Source organism: Melanerpes formicivorus, unplaced genomic scaffold, assembly GCF_026170545.1.
Source record: "Melanerpes formicivorus ecotype bairdi unplaced genomic scaffold, bMelFor1.0.p_v2 SCAF_10, whole genome shotgun sequence".
Taxonomy (NCBI): domain Eukaryota; kingdom Metazoa; phylum Chordata; class Aves; order Piciformes; family Picidae; genus Melanerpes; species Melanerpes formicivorus.
In genome coordinates this window covers 17656891-17677429 of record NW_027142362.1, presented here as the reverse complement: position 1 = coordinate 17677429, position 20539 = coordinate 17656891, and the positions used below count along the sequence as shown (strand labels likewise).

Here is a 20539-nt window from a genome sequence, read left to right as displayed (position 1 = left end):
ATACTTTGCAGTAACTTTCCCTTTAATTCAGTTCTTCAAAATATATAAAAGATAATTGTTGGTATGAACGATCTTGAAAAACACATCTGAAAAATCACAGAATATTCAAAAACACCTATGATTTGCAACAACACCGCAAAATAAAACTATTTTAAACTTATACATACCTTTTGTGAGAGCCCTGCCACGTCCCTCTTCCTTCAAATATTTCTGAAATGCCATCTTTCTAACCCATGTTTTTGTAATACAGAGCAGTACAAAAGACTGTGTGTCATTGCCTTTGTGTTTCCAACAATACAGCAACCAAAAGCAGTTTGAGCTCTGCAACTCCAGAATGCTCATCCCTGCCCTACTGCTGTCTCACACTTGTGCAGATAGGATCAAGAATTCATGCAGCTATCTTGTGATCTAAACAGTGTCAAATGTAGCTTTTCTTGTGTGTGCGGTATACATTTGCATTTGACTTTATGATTCTTACTCACTCCAGTAAGCATAGTCAGTAATCATAGTACAGCTTGTGCATTTTCGTGTTTATGACAGTTGCTCAGTACACCCTCATGCAAAACATATTTAAGATTTCAAACACCAGAGCGAGCTGCCTATATGCATAAATTATCTTTTGTCTTGCCAAAAAGCAATACTGTTACTTCAGAAGTCATAAAAACCCTTAAACCCTGACTTAACTAACAAAGGATCAAAAAAGGCGCCTCTAACAACAAAGAACACAGAGAACTTTAGACTTATTAAAAAGACATACACACGGTTTCCTATGTTACAATAAAAATAACTAAGATGTGCACAGACTGGACCTTTTTCATCTGTATCAATTCATCAAGTTCTGTCTAGGTATTAAGGTGTCTCAACAAAGAAGAAATCGCTGCCAAGTACACACACATTCTCAACACAAAGGGTAAATTAGGGATGAAGTGACAGTGTTACTTTGGATTCTGACCCTTCTGTTCAGGGCTTTTTGTAGGAAACACAAAGACTTCAGGACAAAAGTCTAAAACAAAATACAAAAGTTTGAAAGTTGAAAACATGGCAGTGAAATGCAAGAAAGCCTCATTTCCATGTCTATGAAAGGAACTCTCGTCCAATATAGCACCTTATGCAAAGAGAAAGAACAGGAGGATCCAGTAAGGAATGAAGGGGGAAAAAACCTGACACTAGTGAATAAGAACAAACAAAAATGGCATACATGATTCTGGAATTTTGTAAGGACTAAGAAATAAAACATCAATAAAAAAATAAATCTGTCCTGTGCAGTAACAGAATATGACAAAAAATATACCAATAGCTCTACCCACATATGTTAAGCACAGCTTTTAAAAGATTCAAATTCTGTGAAAAAGAAACACCTAAGGAGGAATTTCTTTTGTTTTGGTCATACACACATTAATGAACAGCCTCAGTGTGTAAACTGCTTGGTACACATCATACTCTCACTGACTTGAAGCACTAACTTGAGGTTTTGGCCACAGCATCTACAGCTAATCACGGGGTGGGGGGAAATCCAATTAAATTTTCATAACAAGCCATTAAAGCTACTGCTTTAGGTTTTTTTTATTGTTGCTTCTCAATGTTATATGTTGGTAAGCTGCAGGATAACAACTATAAATAAATTTACAAAATTACACATTCAAAATGCTAACATATGGTGAGTACATTTTTCATATTCACACAAATATATGCATTACAGAATCTACAATAAATCCCCCAAGTTTAAAGCAAAACAAGACCCTTGTCTCTCACTTATTCTTCAAACAATTACTCTATGTGCAAAGTTTCTCATTTTGAACTCCATAATACAGTAGATGCTATTATAATTTTTTTAAGCCACACATTCAGCATGAGGGAGCTTGACAGAAATACTACATGTAAACCAGAATTTATTTTGAATTTGACTTTTGTACTGTGCTTGGAAATGTACTAAAATATTTTTGGTACAGTTATATGGGATGCTGACTGCACCTGAAACTCCATGTCTACCAAAGCTGGGGTTTGACTCTTACAGATGCATTGCCATGAAGTAAATTTGTATCATAGAAGGCAATAGAAGGATTTGAAGCTTTCCTATCATATACATCCAGACACATAAAGCCTGACTGCACAGATCTACAACACAAAAGTGAACATGAAATAAGCTTAGAACAAGCTACAAGAAACTTTTTCTTTTTGAGTGAAAACCAGTAATAAAATCATTAAATATGTTCAATGCAATATATTACCAAATACAGAGTCAAATCCTGTGTTTAATCATAAGGCAGCATTGTTCACTATAGTGCAAGAACAGAATCCTAGAATTTCATACATATTAAGCGCTTCAGCAGGGAAATATAATGTGTTCTCATGCAAGTCCCCAATGTGACTGAAACGTGACTCCATCTAAGGAAAATGCAAAAATTATGGTCTGGGCCCATGACACTTTATTTTTCTGAAAGAGTTATGATATGATGAACAGCCACAATTAAATTAAATTGCTCTCACCTAGTACAAAACACTGTGGCAAAGCTATTAAATACTTCATTATGCTCTGAAAATTGAAACTAGCAGTCTGAACGTTTGCTGCACCTTCTTTTGCCAGCTCAGTGTTTTGCTAGTCCAGAGGAAAATTTGCACATTCCATCTGTAGCAGGAAGGAGAAGCTCAGGGAAGTACAAATGAAACATAATTGTTGCCAAATACACTGACTTTGGAAAAAAAATTGCAAGAACTATTTGCACAAGTCTTGCTTAGGTGACAGTATTCCATTAACCTGGAGAAAGAAGCAAAGGTTTCCTTTGAAAGTTTCCTTTGAATTCTGCCACATGACAACCAAGAGGGAAGGTACCTCTTCATGACATTCCTACATAACCACTCAGCAAAACTTTTAATCCCAAAATGCCTACCCAAAGGCAAATACTCTGTCTGTCAGCTGAAAGCATTTGTTTGATACCATGTCCTTACACCACTGTTGATTAGAACAAGACTAGAAAAGGCAAGACAAAGGAAGGAAGAAGGGGGGCAAACATACAGTTAAAGAACCTAAGGCTATTTTAAAGTTCTGATTCAATGTAGTTCTGTGATAATCACTGAATATAGGATATTTTTGAACATTAAATTTCCAAGTGGAAAATTTGGATATTTTCCAGTTTTATTTTTCAATGGGTTAGGAAGCAATTCTTCCTGAACCAGCTCTTTTTTTCTCTTCTAAATTTCACCTTAGCCCAAAAAAAATTATTCAGCTCAGTCACTGCTTACTTCTGGAGCAGTTTTCCTGTTAGAGGTGGTGATTTAATTCAAAAGTTAGCAAGAAACATGCTGTTCACAACCAGAGGAGATGTCACTGAAGAAAACATTTGTAAGACCAGAAATACTTTCTTTTGATTTAGTTTTTTTATCTTGGTAGTGAACATTCTATCTAACCACAGACTAGAGCCAGTGCTTCCTTCGTCTGTGAATGTGGTAATGAAGCAGAACTTTGCTTATTTCAACTTTCTGTCCATGTGATGCCACTTTGCTGATTCTTATTAACTTGATCTTCTTCTTGTCCCAGACCTCTATTAGAGTTTCTATTAGGAGAAATTAAAATGTTCTCTTTCAGTACGTGGAATCTTTCTGCTTGGTGCAAAAGTCTATGAGGAATCCTAACACACATACATTATCACAATACATCCCAGAACAGAGATTGCATATGGCTAGGTTTAATTGCTAACTGATAAATACTGTCAGCATGTTTAAACTCCAACAAGCACGAACATAATCACAGCAGTAGTATGAGTAAGCATGCATGTAAACTGTAGGCTTAGGGATTTTTCAGTAGGCTTTGCTGAGTAGCCGTGTTTTGCTAATGGCTGCCTAAAAGGAACTAGTAAATAGCTAACAAATGGCTTTGCTAAAAGGAACTAGAGCAAAGCAGAGGTACACATACAGCAAGTATGCACTATACTGCAACACCAATGGTACTGTTGTTGCTGCATGCATTCTTCTCACCTAGGATAGGCTCTGCTTTTACTTACTGAACATGTCAAAACTATGTCAGTCATGACAGCAGTTACTCCTGAGTCAGAGAAGAAAGACTGCCCACAAAAGTACAAGTGGCTCCCCTTAGTCATATACACACACACACACTCTTTTTTTCATTTATTACTACAGTCAGTTAAATGTCAAAAAACAATAGGTTGTTAAGAATGTGTTGGTTCTGATATAATATCTGTATCATACAACAGAGAAACTCTAGTAATTTTTTTGCCAAGAAATAAAATAATGAGCTATTGAGCAAGAAAGAGGTAAATGGATGTTTGCAAAATTCTAACGTTTCTTCCTTTTAATTTATATTAGGGCACTAAAATATCCTACATGATAGATTTGTCAAGATAACATTGCTAGAGAATATGGAACATGACGTATCAACTAGAACATGATATCTAGACATAAGCCTAAAATATTAATTACAATGATACTCCAGGTTGAAGTATCATGTTTGAAAATTCCAGTAGATGGGTTGCATGATGTAGTTACATGGCTACATTATATAGTTAGGAAAGCATTCATTTTGAGAGGCTATTCTTTCTTCCATGCAGATACCAAGACAATTTTTTTTTTCATCTGCACAGGAAGTTCTGCTATAAATGCAATCCTTCAAAATCAGTTCTAGGCAGTCCCAATATTGAAGCAAGGATTTCAAAATAAATTAGTAAAACTCCCTTCAAAGATCTTCCCCCCAAAATACCTATAATATTTTTTATATGTGTGAAAGTAACTCAAACACCACAAGAAAAAAGCTATCTTCCACAGCAATCCAAAGTACAGCATGCATCTTAACACAGCTCCAAATTCCACCAGTTGATTTTTCTAGCTCTGCAGCACAACTCCAATTCCCCATCAAGATGAGAGCCAGGAACTTTACCACAAGTTTCCTAGATCAAATATTTTGTAGGGAAAACCCTCCCTTCCCCTCTGACTCACAGCTAGTTTTCTACTGAGTCAGGTACGTGGCTCCATTTATCTGGTTCTGTCAAGCCCTTACCCCAACCACAGGTGGAAATTGCAAACACTGCCAAAAGCTGAGCAGAATACCCAAACTTTTCCAGACTACCTCACTGATGGAGCTGCAGATACACCCATCTGAAACAGGGTGGACAACAGGAAAACAGAACACAGGCTTAAGAACTGACTAAATAAGATTAAAGCATGTGACAGCCCAAATGGTTTCCTGCTCTGTATTTTACATGTGCATTGTGAAATACTCGCTGAAATGTTTTATATTATTTTAACTTCATTTTATTAAGTATACTGTGTGAAAATGGAAGCCTGAAAGCTTTTACTGGACAAAAAAACCTTAGAACAAAGGAAGATAACAATGGCTGAATAAGAAGAGGTGCACAAACATTTTGTGCAGTCATCTGTTGGCATTACCCAGCAAAATTCCTTTTTTATCATTCAAATCAATGACTTGGGGTGCATACAGGCACATACTCCTAAGATTTAACGAATCCTACAAGTGCACATCCATAAATATTCTTCAGTGCACTTGTCAATCTTGGAATTTAATATAATTTGTTTACTGAATTGGAAGGGGGGTGGGAACAGGAATAATTATTTTAGTATTTCCTTTAAATCACATATTCAGAGATTTCAGGCCTGAGTTTTGTAGATATACTTGTATTTAAGTCTGAAAACACGTTAGGGTTCAACATGAATGTACTTTTTCCCTCCGATTAAAACTTAAAATATTTCTGCTATCCTTTACCTTTTAATAATTTTGAGTGCACTACATAATGGTAATTTTGCTGATGCTGCATAAGTAACATACATTTGCTTTGGAAATGTAAAAGAAAAAAATGGTTGGCAAGGGTTAGCAAATAAAATGCTCACGTACACATACCAAAACATTTCTATCAATACGTCTGTGAAATACACTGGCTATATAAGGAGCTATTGGATGGTATCCTGATACTGCTGATAGCAAGTGGTAATCATTGCATTGCTTTGATCTGGCCCATTTTCCACCTATTCTGTTTAAGTGTCATTTGTACCATGACACTAAGAAGCAAGTACTTCTAATATTGCAACTTAATTTTTGAGGTAACAAAACACTGTAAATGCATGATCACTTTGACTCTTAAAGTTTTTGCAATGCAATTTTTCGCATCGGAATGCCTAGAGGTGGTTCAACTGAAAAGAAAATGGTTTGAAAATTACTACCTATATGACAACCAAATAAACAAAATAAAAAAATCCACTGCCCTTCATGAGAGATTTGTTTTTCATTACTCACCAACTGACATCCTTCCAGGGACTTTACCAGCTGAGCGTTCTGACAAGAGAGAATGGAACCAGCCAAATTCAGCATTACACACACTGCAGACAGCAGCATGAAAAAAGTTATCTGGAAAAAAGCCAAGCAGACTATTATTATTTTTCACTGCAAGAGGCAAACAAGAAGTATCATTTAGATACTCAAGAACTTCCACCCTGTCCTGTATGTGTGTATGAAAAAGAATCTGTGACACATCTGTGTCAAAGTAAAAACTTGTAGAATAAAAGACATGCAGCTGCCATATAATAATAGGCAACTAGATAATGTGTGCCTCTATATGTCACACAATACGCACAAGAATCCCATAATCACCTCACTTCATTATTTATTTTTGTGTGTTTAATCATTGTAACCCAAGAGTTTTACACACTTATTTTTGCTAATACAGGCAAAAATGAACATACTTGACAGAGAGATAGTTGTTAAGACATTCATCTTTTTAACCTACTAAACATGATTTTCAACATATTTTTTCTAGCTCTTTAACTGTAAATTAATTTGAACAGTTAATGGAACTTTTACCAAAACCAGGAAATTTATTTCTTTGGTTTATTGCTTATTTTTTATGTGGACAGTACATCAACTGCTAACCTTGTACTGCAAATTTTCCTGGAGTAAATCCGCATTACAGATTATAGCATCTTCTTTTTATGAATCATATGTTACTAAAAAACTACATCTTCAAAGAAGTCCTAAATGCCTTATAGAAAGTCTCAAATTGTTTGAAAGCTACCACAAGCTACCACTCCTTTTTTAAAAAACAACAACCAAACAAAAAACCACAAGGAATCTCCACATAATTAACCAAAGTGTAGAAGATACAAGTTTTAGTTACCAACTTCAGATTCCTCCAAACATGACAGCTGACAACTAGGTTTATAACCTATGTCAGGTTTCTCTATCTTTACATCGTACTTTCTCCGTATCAGCATTCATTACTGATGAAACTTCTACTGTCATTTCCAAAATAACCTTTTCATCTTGTTACATGCAAAGATAAGAGAGAAGGATCCAGCACTCTTCCAAAATCACGGAACAAGGCGCTTAAAGTTTCTCCTCTTCCCTGTGGGTCAAGTCTCACATTCTATAATATAAGTTGCATTTAGAAGTGACAGCCAGGCTGAAGTTCTCTTTTACATTTGTCTTTCTCACAAGTTTTGCTACTTTATGAGTCACTTCTCAATATACCAGCAAGCCAGTATTACATAATCTGGGCTACGCATGTAGTTAAAAGGGAAAGAAGGGTCCTATGCAAGCCTTTTGCATCTACCTTGCAGAGCACACAGAGTCTAATAAAAGCTATTTAAATACTTCCAATAAGTTTTCTTAACACCTCTCAGTTAAATACCAAAACCACTTTCCACTGAGAATAGGACATTCTTGTTATCCTATTATCACAACTTCTGATGTGGTACACCACTATACTGGAAGCCACAACAGAGAAAAGGATGTATAGAAATACCAATTACCACATTAACAGGCATAAAAACAAACCCAAACACATTCACTGAGCTTAATCCTTTTATCACAAATCAATCTTTTCTAACATTGTAAAGTAAAGCAGTAAAGACAAACATATCTGCAAGGAGTGTTCTTTGTTAGAAAGAGTGCTCTTTGTCAGATATACATTATTCATTCAAGTCAGTACATCTAATTCCACATTGAAATGTTCCTCAGAAAGTGAGCTACTGAATGTTTGCTCTGTGAGCTCAGTGTGACATACTTGCAGGAGCAGTATGGAACTATTTGTAAAGAGTGTAAGATGACTAAGAGTGAGAGCTTACACTGCAGGAAACACAAAATTAAGTGTCAGACATTGAAAGGCTATGACATGTTAATGCCACTTTAAAATACAGTATTATAGTCCTTTTCTAGCTACAATATATCAACAAGACAAAAAATAATCCCATAATTCAAGAAGATGCATTAATACTACTCAATTCAAAAAGCTTTAAAGCCACCAAGAATTAGTACATAAAAAATTAAGCCAATTGCTTTATTATGATGTGATGCAAGCAGTGTTATTTGAAGCCACAGAAGATAGTCTGCACAAAACATTCATTAGAAGAAATGTTAACAGGACTTCCTACTGAACTGTAACCATAGTCCTAAACTAATTCTACAGAACTCATTAGTTTGGCTTGGAGGCAATGATTTGAAGTGATACAACAACTCATGACATTTGAGATATCATCTTGCATCTAGAATAAAAATCTAGCTTAATTCTTTTCATGACCTTAGTATGGTTCTTTCATCTTTGGGGGGTTCAATTATTTCAAGGTTCATGTTATACTAAATAGGATCTCCTATCTTACCTACACTAAATAGGTTCTCCTAGTCTTATCATAGCTTGCGTCTTTAAGAATAAAGCTACTTAAAACCAGGCTTTCACAGCACCTCTCCACCAAAAGGAGAAAAACTTTTCCAGTGCAAATGGAGGCTGAGGCCAGAGCTCAACAGAATATCTTTGTTGTACTCCTGAAAGACACCGATGAAGGACATATGATTGGAAGAATAGCAATAGCAACTAACCTTACCAGTTATGCCGGTGGAGAATTGCAAAACAAGAGTTTTCATGTTGATATAAACAAGTGGAGTAACAAGCCTTCAGGAATTGACCAGAAGGCCAGTCACCAATATTGATGAAGATTATTTTGCTAAGAAGCAAAACAAATGCACTGGCCTATTTCATTCTTTCAGCAGTAACAATAAAGAAAAACAAGAGATGGCAGATCACACACAGTCCTGCTGCTCACAACACACTCATTCTTGACTAACACAACTGCTGGATCTCCTCCCCTTTTCTGATACCTTGTAAGCATAAAAAAGGAATATAAAGCATTAAGATGAATACAGCAAAGGAGTATCATAATTCAATTGTTTCTTTCAATAATATATATAATATACACGTTCCACATATTTATGATTCTGTGCATTTTTAAAATATTTTTTTTCTTGAAGCATTACAAATGCTTTGAAGTGCTTCCACTATGTTTTGCTCCCAGGGACAATCAAGGTTTATTATATAGATAAAAATGCTTGCCAGTACTGATTTTGGCTGGGATAGAGTTAATTTTCTTGATAACACCTAGTCAGAAAGCAGGACACTGAGGTAGGTACACTGCCTTCTGAGGTAAAGAAACTAATTATATTGTGTTCTATTATTCAGGATTTACCCCTAGAGACTTCTTTGCTAGGTCTTCTGTCTATCTGGGTCTTCATCTGACTGATCAGATCACGAAACAAAGCATGAATAAAAGACAAGACATGTAGGATCACAGAAGTTTTTTTTATGTTCTTCAGTAGAATTAATTCAAAGGTGAATGACTTTTGAAACAAGGAACAGTGGAAAATTAGCCTTTCAGTAATTTCTGTGTCCTTAGAAAAAAGGAACCACACGTTGGGTATTCACAATAACCTCTGCTTCTTAATTGCTTAAAATGAGTAACACCAAGAAAGAGCACCCACCATGCATGAGTCTACAAATGAAAATGCTACATGCTGGGATTCTAACAAGGAGGTTAGTTGGCAGCTTCTGTTAGCCTAATGCTATCAATTCAACTGTAACGAACATATGCATTCCTCTGGAAGTTCTCTTTTGATGTGACCTTTCCAGTAAACAAGGATTATTAGAAAAGATGATCCTAATCAAAAGGAAAAGGTTTAATTATCACAAATGCTCTGATAAACCTTGATTATTTCTGCACTATCAACCTTCTGCAAAATACTTTTGCAAGATACTGAAGGATACTGTTTGGACAGATAACTGGCTAAAGAAAGCAAAATGAAATTTGGCAAGGAATTAACCCATTTAAATATGTGACAGTTTTAGGCTATGCCTTTAAGAAGGACAGCTACTGAAACACTCTGGCTGAATGTTTTGGTGTAAAAAGGAAAAACAAAAGATAGTTCTAAACGAATTTCATCGGTAGATCAGTAGCAATGTAACTTAGGGATCTTTAGTTTTAGTTCAGTTTGTCTCTCAGTCTGTTTCAGTCTGCCTGGACAGCTGTTTCTCTTTCTGTGCTTGGCGCTGACCTTCAACTAATGAGATAAGAAACTAATTCTTTTTATTCCCTTAGCATATGCTTTGAACTAACAGAATTTCCCTAATAACTACTTTTTCTCTCTAACCCTTTTTTGGGGAAAAAAGGAGGAAGGGGGAAAAGGGGGTTTGGGGGGAGATCCTCCTCTATTGAGGGGAGGGACAGGTTTTCTGTCTTTAGTAAACTTAATAAAAATGTTTCTGAAAATAGAGTACCATGGAACTTAATAGGACTAAAGAAGCCTGGATATACTGAAAGTGTAGTTACCATTTATTTTTCCTTTCCTAATCAATATTACCTGTTTTTGTTTGGGTTTTTTTTGGTTGCTCTAAAACTTCCCATTTCATTTGGTGTCACCTTTTGCTAAGAAAAATGGTGAATAATTATGCCTTACTGACCTTTTCCAGGCCAGTAATGCCTGTTATGAAATGGGATTTGTCTTATTCTGGACAATGAGTCAGTATATGAGTCACTATTCCTGCCAACTTTCTTTTACGCTTTTCCGAGGAGTTCATTGGAGCTACACTCAGCATTCAACGCGTAGGTTCAACCTGCAACATCGGTAACAAGATATAATGGCTTGTTTGGCATTTCTTTCCTAATAACACCTAGCATCTTATGTGTATTGCTGAATGCCAAATATTTACAGCATTTATCATAACTCCAAGTTCTTCTCTGTAGCAGTACATCATAGGATACCAAGTATATATATTTGATACAGCAACAATCATGTACAAAGGAACAGATTGTGTAACTGCCTAAGTACCTTCATGCATCTGATATTGCATGACTATGAATCAAGTATTTATGTACCAGGATACATAAATCAAGAGCTCCTACAGATTTCTGCAGGTTCAGCCTCAAGAACTTGACCTTGATGACCTTCAAAAGTTTCTTTGGGCAACACGTTGAATCTCACTGTACTTCTTCTTGTGGGCAAATACTAATTTATTTTACTGACTAAAGCACATATAGACCACTTTCTGTTACAAAGCCCCTTAGAATGTTTGAAGAAGTTTCAAGGACAAATAGGTCACTCCAGGATGAGCCATTTTCCCAAGAGTAGCTTGCACTTTCATTTTGAACTCAATGTCAAAATAAGACACAACCTCACATCAAACACAAGCGCGCAAAAGGTGACTCACTGAAAAATTGAATCATAAGCAATTATATCAAATACACAGCATCACTACATTTTCACTGTCTGATACCAAGGGATACATTTATAGGGAAAAAAAATACTAATGTGTAAACCAAAATAGCTACTACAAATGAACAAATCAGAAGCACAGCAAAAAGGAACAGCATTAAATATGGTTTGAAGAATGACTTATTGCAACAAGGAGGAAGAAACTGCTACAGGCAAAGTCCTCCTAAAGGGAATGTGACAAATTTTATTAGATGAAGCCATATTTGTAAAAGCAAGCTTTTATTTCATTCCTCACACTTTCATTTTGAAGATCTATAGGAAGCACAGTTTGTATTCATGGCTGCCATTTCAATTACTACTTTCCTTCATGACTTTCAGTGGTTTGAAGGTCAAGATGCTAACACTTAGAAAACACAGGAACTGACATGTTAGGCTTGCTTCTGCAAACCTGCCTATTCTCTATATTTGTAATACTTAGTGAAGCTGGTATTCCCTGTTAATTCCTGTCCTGTAGTTCTCTGAAAGGTCATCAAGTCATTCTAGAACGAACATTATTTTTTTGGTAAATGTTATTGAAACACTTTATAAAAAGTTTTGAGACACTGTAATTTGACATTAGACTCTCCAGACTTTTCCTAACCACTTTAAATATGTATGCATACATTCAATGTGGTTTAAAATATTTTATTTTTAATATAGACATATATGATTTGTCAAACAGCAAGAATTGCCAGAAGCAAGTAAGCCTGTCACTGTAAACTGTTGTGAGGAGAAAGTCCTTCACCGAGCAAGTCATTCGTCATTGCAATGTGCTGCCCAGAGAGGTGGTGGAGTCACCGTCCCTGGAAGTGTTCAAGAGGAGATTAGACGTGGCACTTGGTGCCATGGTCTAGTCATGAGGTCTGCGGTGATAGGTTGGACTCGATGATCCTTGAGGTCTCTTCCAACCTTAGTTATACTGTGATGCTGTGATAAGTAGAACAAAAACTTGCAGCATGGTTGTTTTACTCACCAAGCTTTGTCTTCCAGTCTGCATGCAGTAATATTATCATTTACTCTACAGAAATTATTGTTTCCCTGACAGAAATGCAGAAGGACATGATCAGAAGCAAACCTAAAAATACATGAGCACTAAGCATTATTAAGAAGTGAGAACAGCTACTGTGGCAGTACTAAGATTACTTATAAGATTATTTGGTGTATAGACACAAGCTACCTGTTGGATCAGCCAGCTGCTGAATCCAATACGAAGATTACCACAAAACTTTCGGAGAAGTCAGCTTCTCCACAATACACACAAGTGCATTCCTGTTCCTCGCAATGCAGACAAGCAGCTCATCTCATTTGACTCCCTTTCACTTTTATGGCTAATGGTGTGCTCATGGGAAGGTTATATGCCAAAGCACTGGTACATTCCTCCCCTACCTTATTTCAGGCTAATAAACATTTCTTCTTGCCTATTTTCCTGAGTGATCACATTCTTAATAGGTATGAAGCAGTTTTAAGATCTGAGTAAGGTAACTGTCTGTATATATTCCCTTCTAACTGTCCCTTCAAAAGCTTTGCAGAAAATAAAATTATCAACACAGAATCACATTTGGGGAACATGCAGAGCAGGCAGTAGCAGCCAGGTTGCACAGAGGACAGAAAAAAACATGTTAGAAACCTGACGAGGTGAAAGAGAAAGAAGTGTGCTGCCACTTGGAAAATTACTGAGAAAAGCAAACAAAAAAGGATTCACACAAAGTCACACAAAGAGTCATATAAAAGCCCTATAAAAATGTCTATCCTGCCTTTAGATCAATTTTAAAAGATATCTATTATAGTTCATATATTACACTGGCTGTAAAAGCACATTGATTTTCTCTACCCAGTTCACTATAGTAGAATATCTAGACAGCTTTGTCTCATATCCCTGGCCAACACAAGGTCCTACTATGAAGAAAACAAAAAGTGAAGCTCTTCAGCTAAGAGAAGTATAAGAAGCTAGCACTAGTAAGAGGACAAAACAAGACAAATTTAGATTAATTCAATGATTTTTAGTAACATTTATTACCCACTGGAATACTGTATCTATGAGCATCATGGAGCATTCATCATAAAGGCAATGCCAGATAGATCTTTTAAAAAAAACCTGCAAAAATATTTTGCAAGAAAGTTTCACAGTTCATGATCAAGGGTGTTAGGACTGTTATTTTAAGAGGTCACATGATTTATTGATCCTTTCTGCCCCTGTAATTTATTCAGTTAAAAAGTATACTATACAAAAATATCAGAAGATAAAACTCAAACTTCATTTAATTACAGATCATAGAATTAAATAGATAATTTAAAAAATTAATTAAAAAACTTAGTATGCAAAAATGGCAATCAAACCAGCAATGCTGACTAATAAGGGTTTGCAAGTGCACATGAAACAACAAAATTTCCTTCCCATTATTTGCCTAATAATAGAGTTTCTCAATCATATCACTTTCAAAATAACTTGCTGAGAAAAGTCTGATAAAGTGCTGGCATTTCAGATCTGTTTAATTCAGCATTCCATGTCCTTTGCCTATATCAAAAGTGTGAGCAAAAATATTTTCTCTAGATCTAAAGCAATGTTGTGTATTAAACAGGCAGGATTATTCCATGCCCTGTGGCACAGCACCAGGTTAGAGATTTTAATGCTTTAAGAACCATAAATATATTCTGGTTTATCCTAAAATATATAAAACTACTTTATTTCAGTCATTATCAAATTACATTTCCTCCAAATAAATAGCCTCATTAGACCTAGTCAAAAAGAATTTTAAGAGAAAGCTGAAACCTTGGTATAAATATTAAAATACATGCAATATTTTGGTTCAAATTAACACTGTTGGCATCTGCATGATTCTGAAGGAAGCTTGGTAAACAAAGTGGTTTTCCCTTGAAGCTTAAATGAAAGCTACTATAGAGACTCTTACAACTCATGGAGTCCATGAGTTGCAATTTGAGACTGAAGCACCAGATAACTTTTTGTTCTTAGTCCAAACAAATAGTACTAGTTGCTCTCCTGGTTATATCACCTCCCTACCATTCCTAGTACGGCAGTAGACATTTCTAGACCTAGATTTGCAGGTAATTCCAATATTAAAAAAAAAGTTCAGCCTGTTTCAAACTTTTTTCATGCCCTAACAACAATGTATTCTTCTTTTGTACCACCCCTTCTCCACCTCAGTGACCAGCAACTTGCTTACTTGCTTCTATTCTTCCATTCTATGCTAAGGTGCTGACAATATGAGGCCGTGGTTAGGTTAGGCAAGACATTTTCCTAACTTAGTTTAGTATATACCAAATCAATCTATATTTAAACAAAACAGCCAGCTAAAACAGTAAATTGAAATGAATACACTTTAAAATATGTGCAAGTAATGTAGCAACTTTAAACCAAATCTAGTAAGACTGATTTTATCCTTCCATAGCAACTGCAATAATAGGGTCTTCCATAGAAACAATATATTCTTGTAAATGTCACATTGCTTGAAGGATTCACCTCCACGGAAGTGTGGGTGAAATGCTATTCCATATAAATTAACCTTTTATAACATCTGTAGCAGAATACCCTGAGGAAATAAAGGCTCATGTTGTTCTGCTGACAAGGACAGGCATCAGACGACTATGCAAGCAGCCCTTCCTGGCAGTAGCATAATTAGAGAGAAGCAGGTTGTAAAGGTCAGATCCACAGATAATTTTGCATCTGTCTTTCCCAAAATATTAATAGCAATTAACTAGTCATGTGCAATTATTCTTATTAATGAACAACTGTGTGGTCTCTCTGAAAACTATCACACCAGAATACCTTTACTTTGACCATTAAGAAAGAAGGCTTCTGTCAGGTGAGCAAGATTAGCAAGCCATCACTGCTCAGTTATATCCACAATACATGAGCATTTTCAGTATTTGTTAAGACAAAATGAAATCACATGAGTTTTAATTGTACAAAGAATGAGGCATCCATCCCCATCTCTCTCACCCCCCAAATACTTTATATTACTTCATGAAAATATTTATTCACCTTTTAAATAAAAACATTTCAAACAGTGCTACAGGCTGGGGTCAGAGTGGCTGGAGAACAGCTAATCAGAAAGGGCCCTGCGGGTACTGGTTGACAGCTGGCTGAACATGAGCCAGCAGTGTGCCCAGGTGGCCAAGAAGGCCAATGGCATCCTGGCCTGCATCAGAAATAGTGTGACCAGCAGGAGCAGGGAGGTCATTATGCCCCTGTACTCAGCACTGGTTAGGTCACACCTTGAGTACTGTGTCCAGTTCTGGGCCCCTCAGTTTAGGAAAGATGTTGACTTGCTGCAACATGTCCAGAGAAGGGCAACAAAGCTGGTGAGGGGTTTGGAGCACAAGCCCTATGAGGAGAGGCTGAGGGAGCTGGCATTGCTTAGCCTGGAGGAGGTTCAGAGGAGACCTTATTGCTGTCTACAACTCCCTGAAGAGAGGCTGTAGCCAGGTGGGGGTTGGTCTCTTCTCTCAGGCAAGCAGCACCAGAACAAGAGGACACAGTCTCAAGCTGTGCCAGAGGAGGTTTAGGCTGATGTTAGGAGTAAGTTCTTCATAGAAAGAGTGACTGGCCATTGGAATGGGCTGCCCAGGGAAGTGGTGGAGTCACCATCACTGGAGGTGTTTAGGAAGAGACTTGGCTGGGGTGCTTGGTGCCATGGTTTAGTTGATTAGATGGTGTTGGATGATAGGTTGGACTTGATCATCTCAAGGGTCTTTTCCAGCCTGGTTAATCCTATTCTATTCTGTTCTATTCACTATTTATCTCATCTAAAGTAAGTTTCTGGTTACTGTTTCTTCACAAATTCTAAATTGAAATACATAGTTTAACAAATAAATTCCATGCAGCCCCACTAGCCAGTTATGGTGATACTATACATATGCAGCTTTACTTCGGTTATCAAAATTAAGATGAAAAACATATAGTCACCCATTTTACCTTTACACACATGGGTAAAACATAAAATTACAATCTTATTTTCCTAGATTAGAAGCATGGTTTAATTTATGTTATTGTAACACAGACTCTTTATGATGGAAGAAAATCCTATACTGGGAGGATAGGGGAAATTACATGAATTACCTGTTCTGAGTAACAGTTAAATTAAAAAGGACTTATCAGCAGAGGGATTGTCTATACTGAATAAGATATACAGAGCAGCATCAAATTGCCAGCTCTCCCTCCCTTTCCTACATGACTCAGCAGTGTGCGCAAAATGACTTTTCATTCCTCCACTGTGACCACTCCAGCTCTACATATATATACATACACACACACATACATACACTCCTTTATACAGTTGCTTCCACTTTCAAATGGAAGGACCATTCTTTGGGGTTTTTTTGTTTTCTCTACTGTCTGAAAAAGTAAAAAGCAGTATATATTTTCCTATTGGAAGCACAACTCTCTTAACAAGAAGCAAATATTTTGTTTTTCCAATAAAATGCAAATACTGACTGTCATACATTTTCTAATATCACATCAAAATGTATGAACATTTTCCTGCTGATTTCTGATATCTGTCCCTCATTTATATTAAAAAGCAAATTGCTACATTCATAAAATGGTGACCATAAAGATTATAATATGAATGTAATTTCCAATTTATAAACAAAATCTGAATAATAGCAATGACTTCAAAGAATGAACTGTTTTACTGAAAGACATATAGAGACATCCCTAAACAAAATTGTTTTCTTCAAAAGCAGTGAGATAGATGTCAGAAACCAGGATTAATTTACCAGGGAGGAAGAAATCCTAAACAGACTCACACCAAGGAAGAGCTGAAGAAATTAAGACTCTGCAAAAGCTGCCAAAAATTCCAGACCAGATGGGATGCAACCTGCATTTCTAAAAGAAGGAGCAAATGAGATGGAAGAACCATTAGCAGATATATTTAGAAAGTGTGTGAGAACAGGGGAATTACTGACAGACTGGTAAGAGGCAAATGTAGCACCCATACCACACTCTTCATTATAAGCAGCCGCAATGATGCTGGAACCGTGGCCATTTCCTATCGCTAGCATTAACTGCTGCTATGGCAACAGGATGCAATAGGAGCAGATGGGGAGTAGAAGGGTCCGTGTAAGGGTAATTAAGATGTGCTTGTTTAGGAAGGGGCAACTCTCATGCCCCAGCAGTGTTTTTGCACTCTTCAGGAAAAGCTCCTTGTGGTCTTTTAAAATTTTGCCACTAATTAGCAGATAGATGCTCAGCAGAGGAGTCTAGATTCTGACATGGGTGACAGCTGGACCCAGGAACAGGCAGCCTTTGTGGAAAGAGTAACAGAGATGCAGACAGACAGACCCATTCAAGAAAAACACATTATGAAGTGTTAAGCTACAAAAGAGGACATATAATATTCACTCTAAATAGATGCTTCACTCTGTGACACCTTTACTCCCCCTTTATAGAAGTTTCTTAGACTCACTTCCTGTGTTTTCATCTCCCTGTTCTGCCAGGTATATACTAATGAAATGGCACTGGCAGAAGGTTTTTCTGTTAGTTGTTTCCACATACTATAAAAGAAAGCAATTGACAGTTTTAAGGAGAAAAAGCACAAAAGGTGAGATAGTGCACCATTAAAAATCAAAATGCTTATGTTAATCTACATGCAAAAAGCAATTTAGTGCCTGAATATAATCAGAGCTTACATAATATCTAATTGCAGACTTTAAAGACCACGCTTTCCAGACACCCTACTCAGTCCAACAAGAGGCATTAATCCACAGCCTAAACCAGCAGTTCATACAATGGGAAAACAACTCTAAGGGAAGGAGAGAGAGGTGGAAATTCCAATCAACCTCTGTCTTCCTCATTTCATGCACAAGTGTGAGCACATTAAAAGCTCTTCTTTTTGGCAACTGAAAGTTGCACCAGGCTGCAACCCTTAACATTTGTCAACAAAGACTGGTGAAATGCAGCTTGAAAAAATAGGAAACAATTCAGGAACAGTGACCCAAACTAATAAAACTTCAGAAAGGACCATTCTAGAATGGAAAATACCCAAACCATTCAAAATCCTCTGATTTAAGGCACAAACATCTCTCACAAGGATTAAGATAGGAAAGTTCATCATATGTGACACACTACTTTCTAGCCACCTAGTTACTCTCTGTCTAGGAGAAACTCAATTTATGATCCATGCACAGCATCAGAAAAGGCATCAAGAGGCCATCAGCAAAAGACCAAAAGCAAAAGATGTTGTAGCACTTTAACCTAAGACAAAAATTCAGCTTAATGTCACTGTTCATGTTTTGGAAGACACATAATTTGTTTTACTGTGTTAATGCACTGTAAATAATATATACTGTATGCCACTAATTTCCACAGACTGATCATAAATATCGAAATCCAAGCTGGACTGTGCAAGTGTGATTGATCAGGTAACTTCTATTTTCTGAGTAACTATGCAAACAGCGGTAGACATGTTCCTGCACATGCACAAGTAAAATTACATGCATCTTTTACAAGCATCTTTAAAATTTGCTTTCTGAGACATGATCTAGTAAAATCTGATCACTTGAATCTCTACAGAAAAAGAAAACACAAAACCCAGCACAAGTCCAGCCAAACCTAGTTGCTAAATATAGCACATCTATATAAAACATTTATAAGTAGTACCTAGTAGTGTTATTCATCAAGGTAATCTGTTGAACAAAACCCTAAGAAATCCCCATTAATTTATTACATGGTTGGTTATTTCTTCAGGTATTTTGAAAGTAAAACATGCATAGAGCAAAAAAATACCCTAATGAAAATTGAACACTGTGGTTGTCCTGCTACTACTAAAATGTTAACTGCTACCAGAAGCTGAGAAAAGAGAGAAAAATCAAAACTTTTTGTGGGAAGGGCTCAATCAGGATGTGGCTAAGGATGCCTGAAGCAGACCTGTTCAGTTGCAGGTGTTTTCTGCTCTCTCCTGCAGCATCACTTTTCACTGGACACCAGTCAAAGAACAGCATTCAGTGAACTAAAAATGCCTTCCTTGGAACATCTCAACACCAAAATTCAGCAGGAGAACACACAAAATAGATCCACAGTTTCTGCCATGCATTTCATATGAGGTGTCAGAATGTAGCCAGATAAATGGCAAGTACTTGTATTTCTCTCAAGAAGTCTAGCAGAGATTGCTGGCACAGTTAGTAGAATCAGGTTAGGAAAGGTGCATACAACCCTGGAAGTGAGTAAGGAAGGAGTAGGGATTAAACAATGATAGTTACCAGCCTATTGAAAAGGCTTCACAATTTCATAGTTTCATAGTTTCATAGTTTCATTCAGGGTTGGAAGGGACCACAAGGATCATCTAGTTCCAACCCCCCTGCCATGGGCAGGGACACCCCACACTAGATCAGCCTGGCCAGAGCCTCATCCAGCCTGCTCTTAAACACCCCCAGGGACGGGGCCTCGACCACCTCCCTGGACAACCCATTCCAGGGTTTCACCACTCTCATGGTGAAGAACCTCCTCCTCACATCCAGCCTGAATCTCCCCACCTCCAGCTTCATTCCATTCCCCCTAGTCCTATCACTACCTGAGATCCTGAGAAGTCCTTCCCCAGCCTTCCTGTAGGCCCCCTTCAGATACTGGAAGGCGACAATTAGGTCTCCTCGGAGCCTTCTCTTCTGCAGACTGAACAGCCCCAACTCCTTCAGTCTGTCCTCATAGGAGAGGTGCTCCAGCCCTCTGATCATCCTCGTGGCCCTTCTCTGGACACGTTCCAGCACCTCCACATCCCTCTTGTAATAGGGGCTCCAGAACTGGACACAGTACTCCAGGTGGGGTCTCACCAGGGCTGAGTAGAGGGGGAGGATCACCTCCCTCGACCTGCTAGCCACACTTCTCCTGATGCAGCCCAGGATCTGATTGGCTTTGCGGGCTGCAAGTGCACACTGAGAGCTCATGTTGAGCTTTTTGTCCACCAGCACCCCCAAGTCTCTCTCCTCAGGGCTACCCTCCAGCCAGTCACTGCCCAGCCTGTATTTGTGCCTGGGATTGCCTCCACCCAG

General features: G+C 37.3%; 1 protein-coding gene across 3 annotated transcripts in view; it reads right to left on the bottom strand.

Annotated features, from left to right (window-relative positions):
- ENTREP2 (endosomal transmembrane epsin interactor 2) overlaps positions 1-20539 on the bottom strand; it is a 102462-nt gene that overhangs the window by 35351 nt on the left and 46572 nt on the right. For 2 of the 3 annotated variants that reach the window (XM_068143981.1, XM_068143982.1), the window contains exon 3: positions 6260-6370. The exons of the other annotated variant lie outside the window; for it this stretch is intronic. In XM_068143981.1, the coding sequence (XP_068000082.1) occupies positions 6260-6370 (111 nt within the window). The remainder of the gene's footprint in view (positions 1-6259; positions 6371-20539) is intronic. 3 annotated transcript variants of the gene reach the window in all.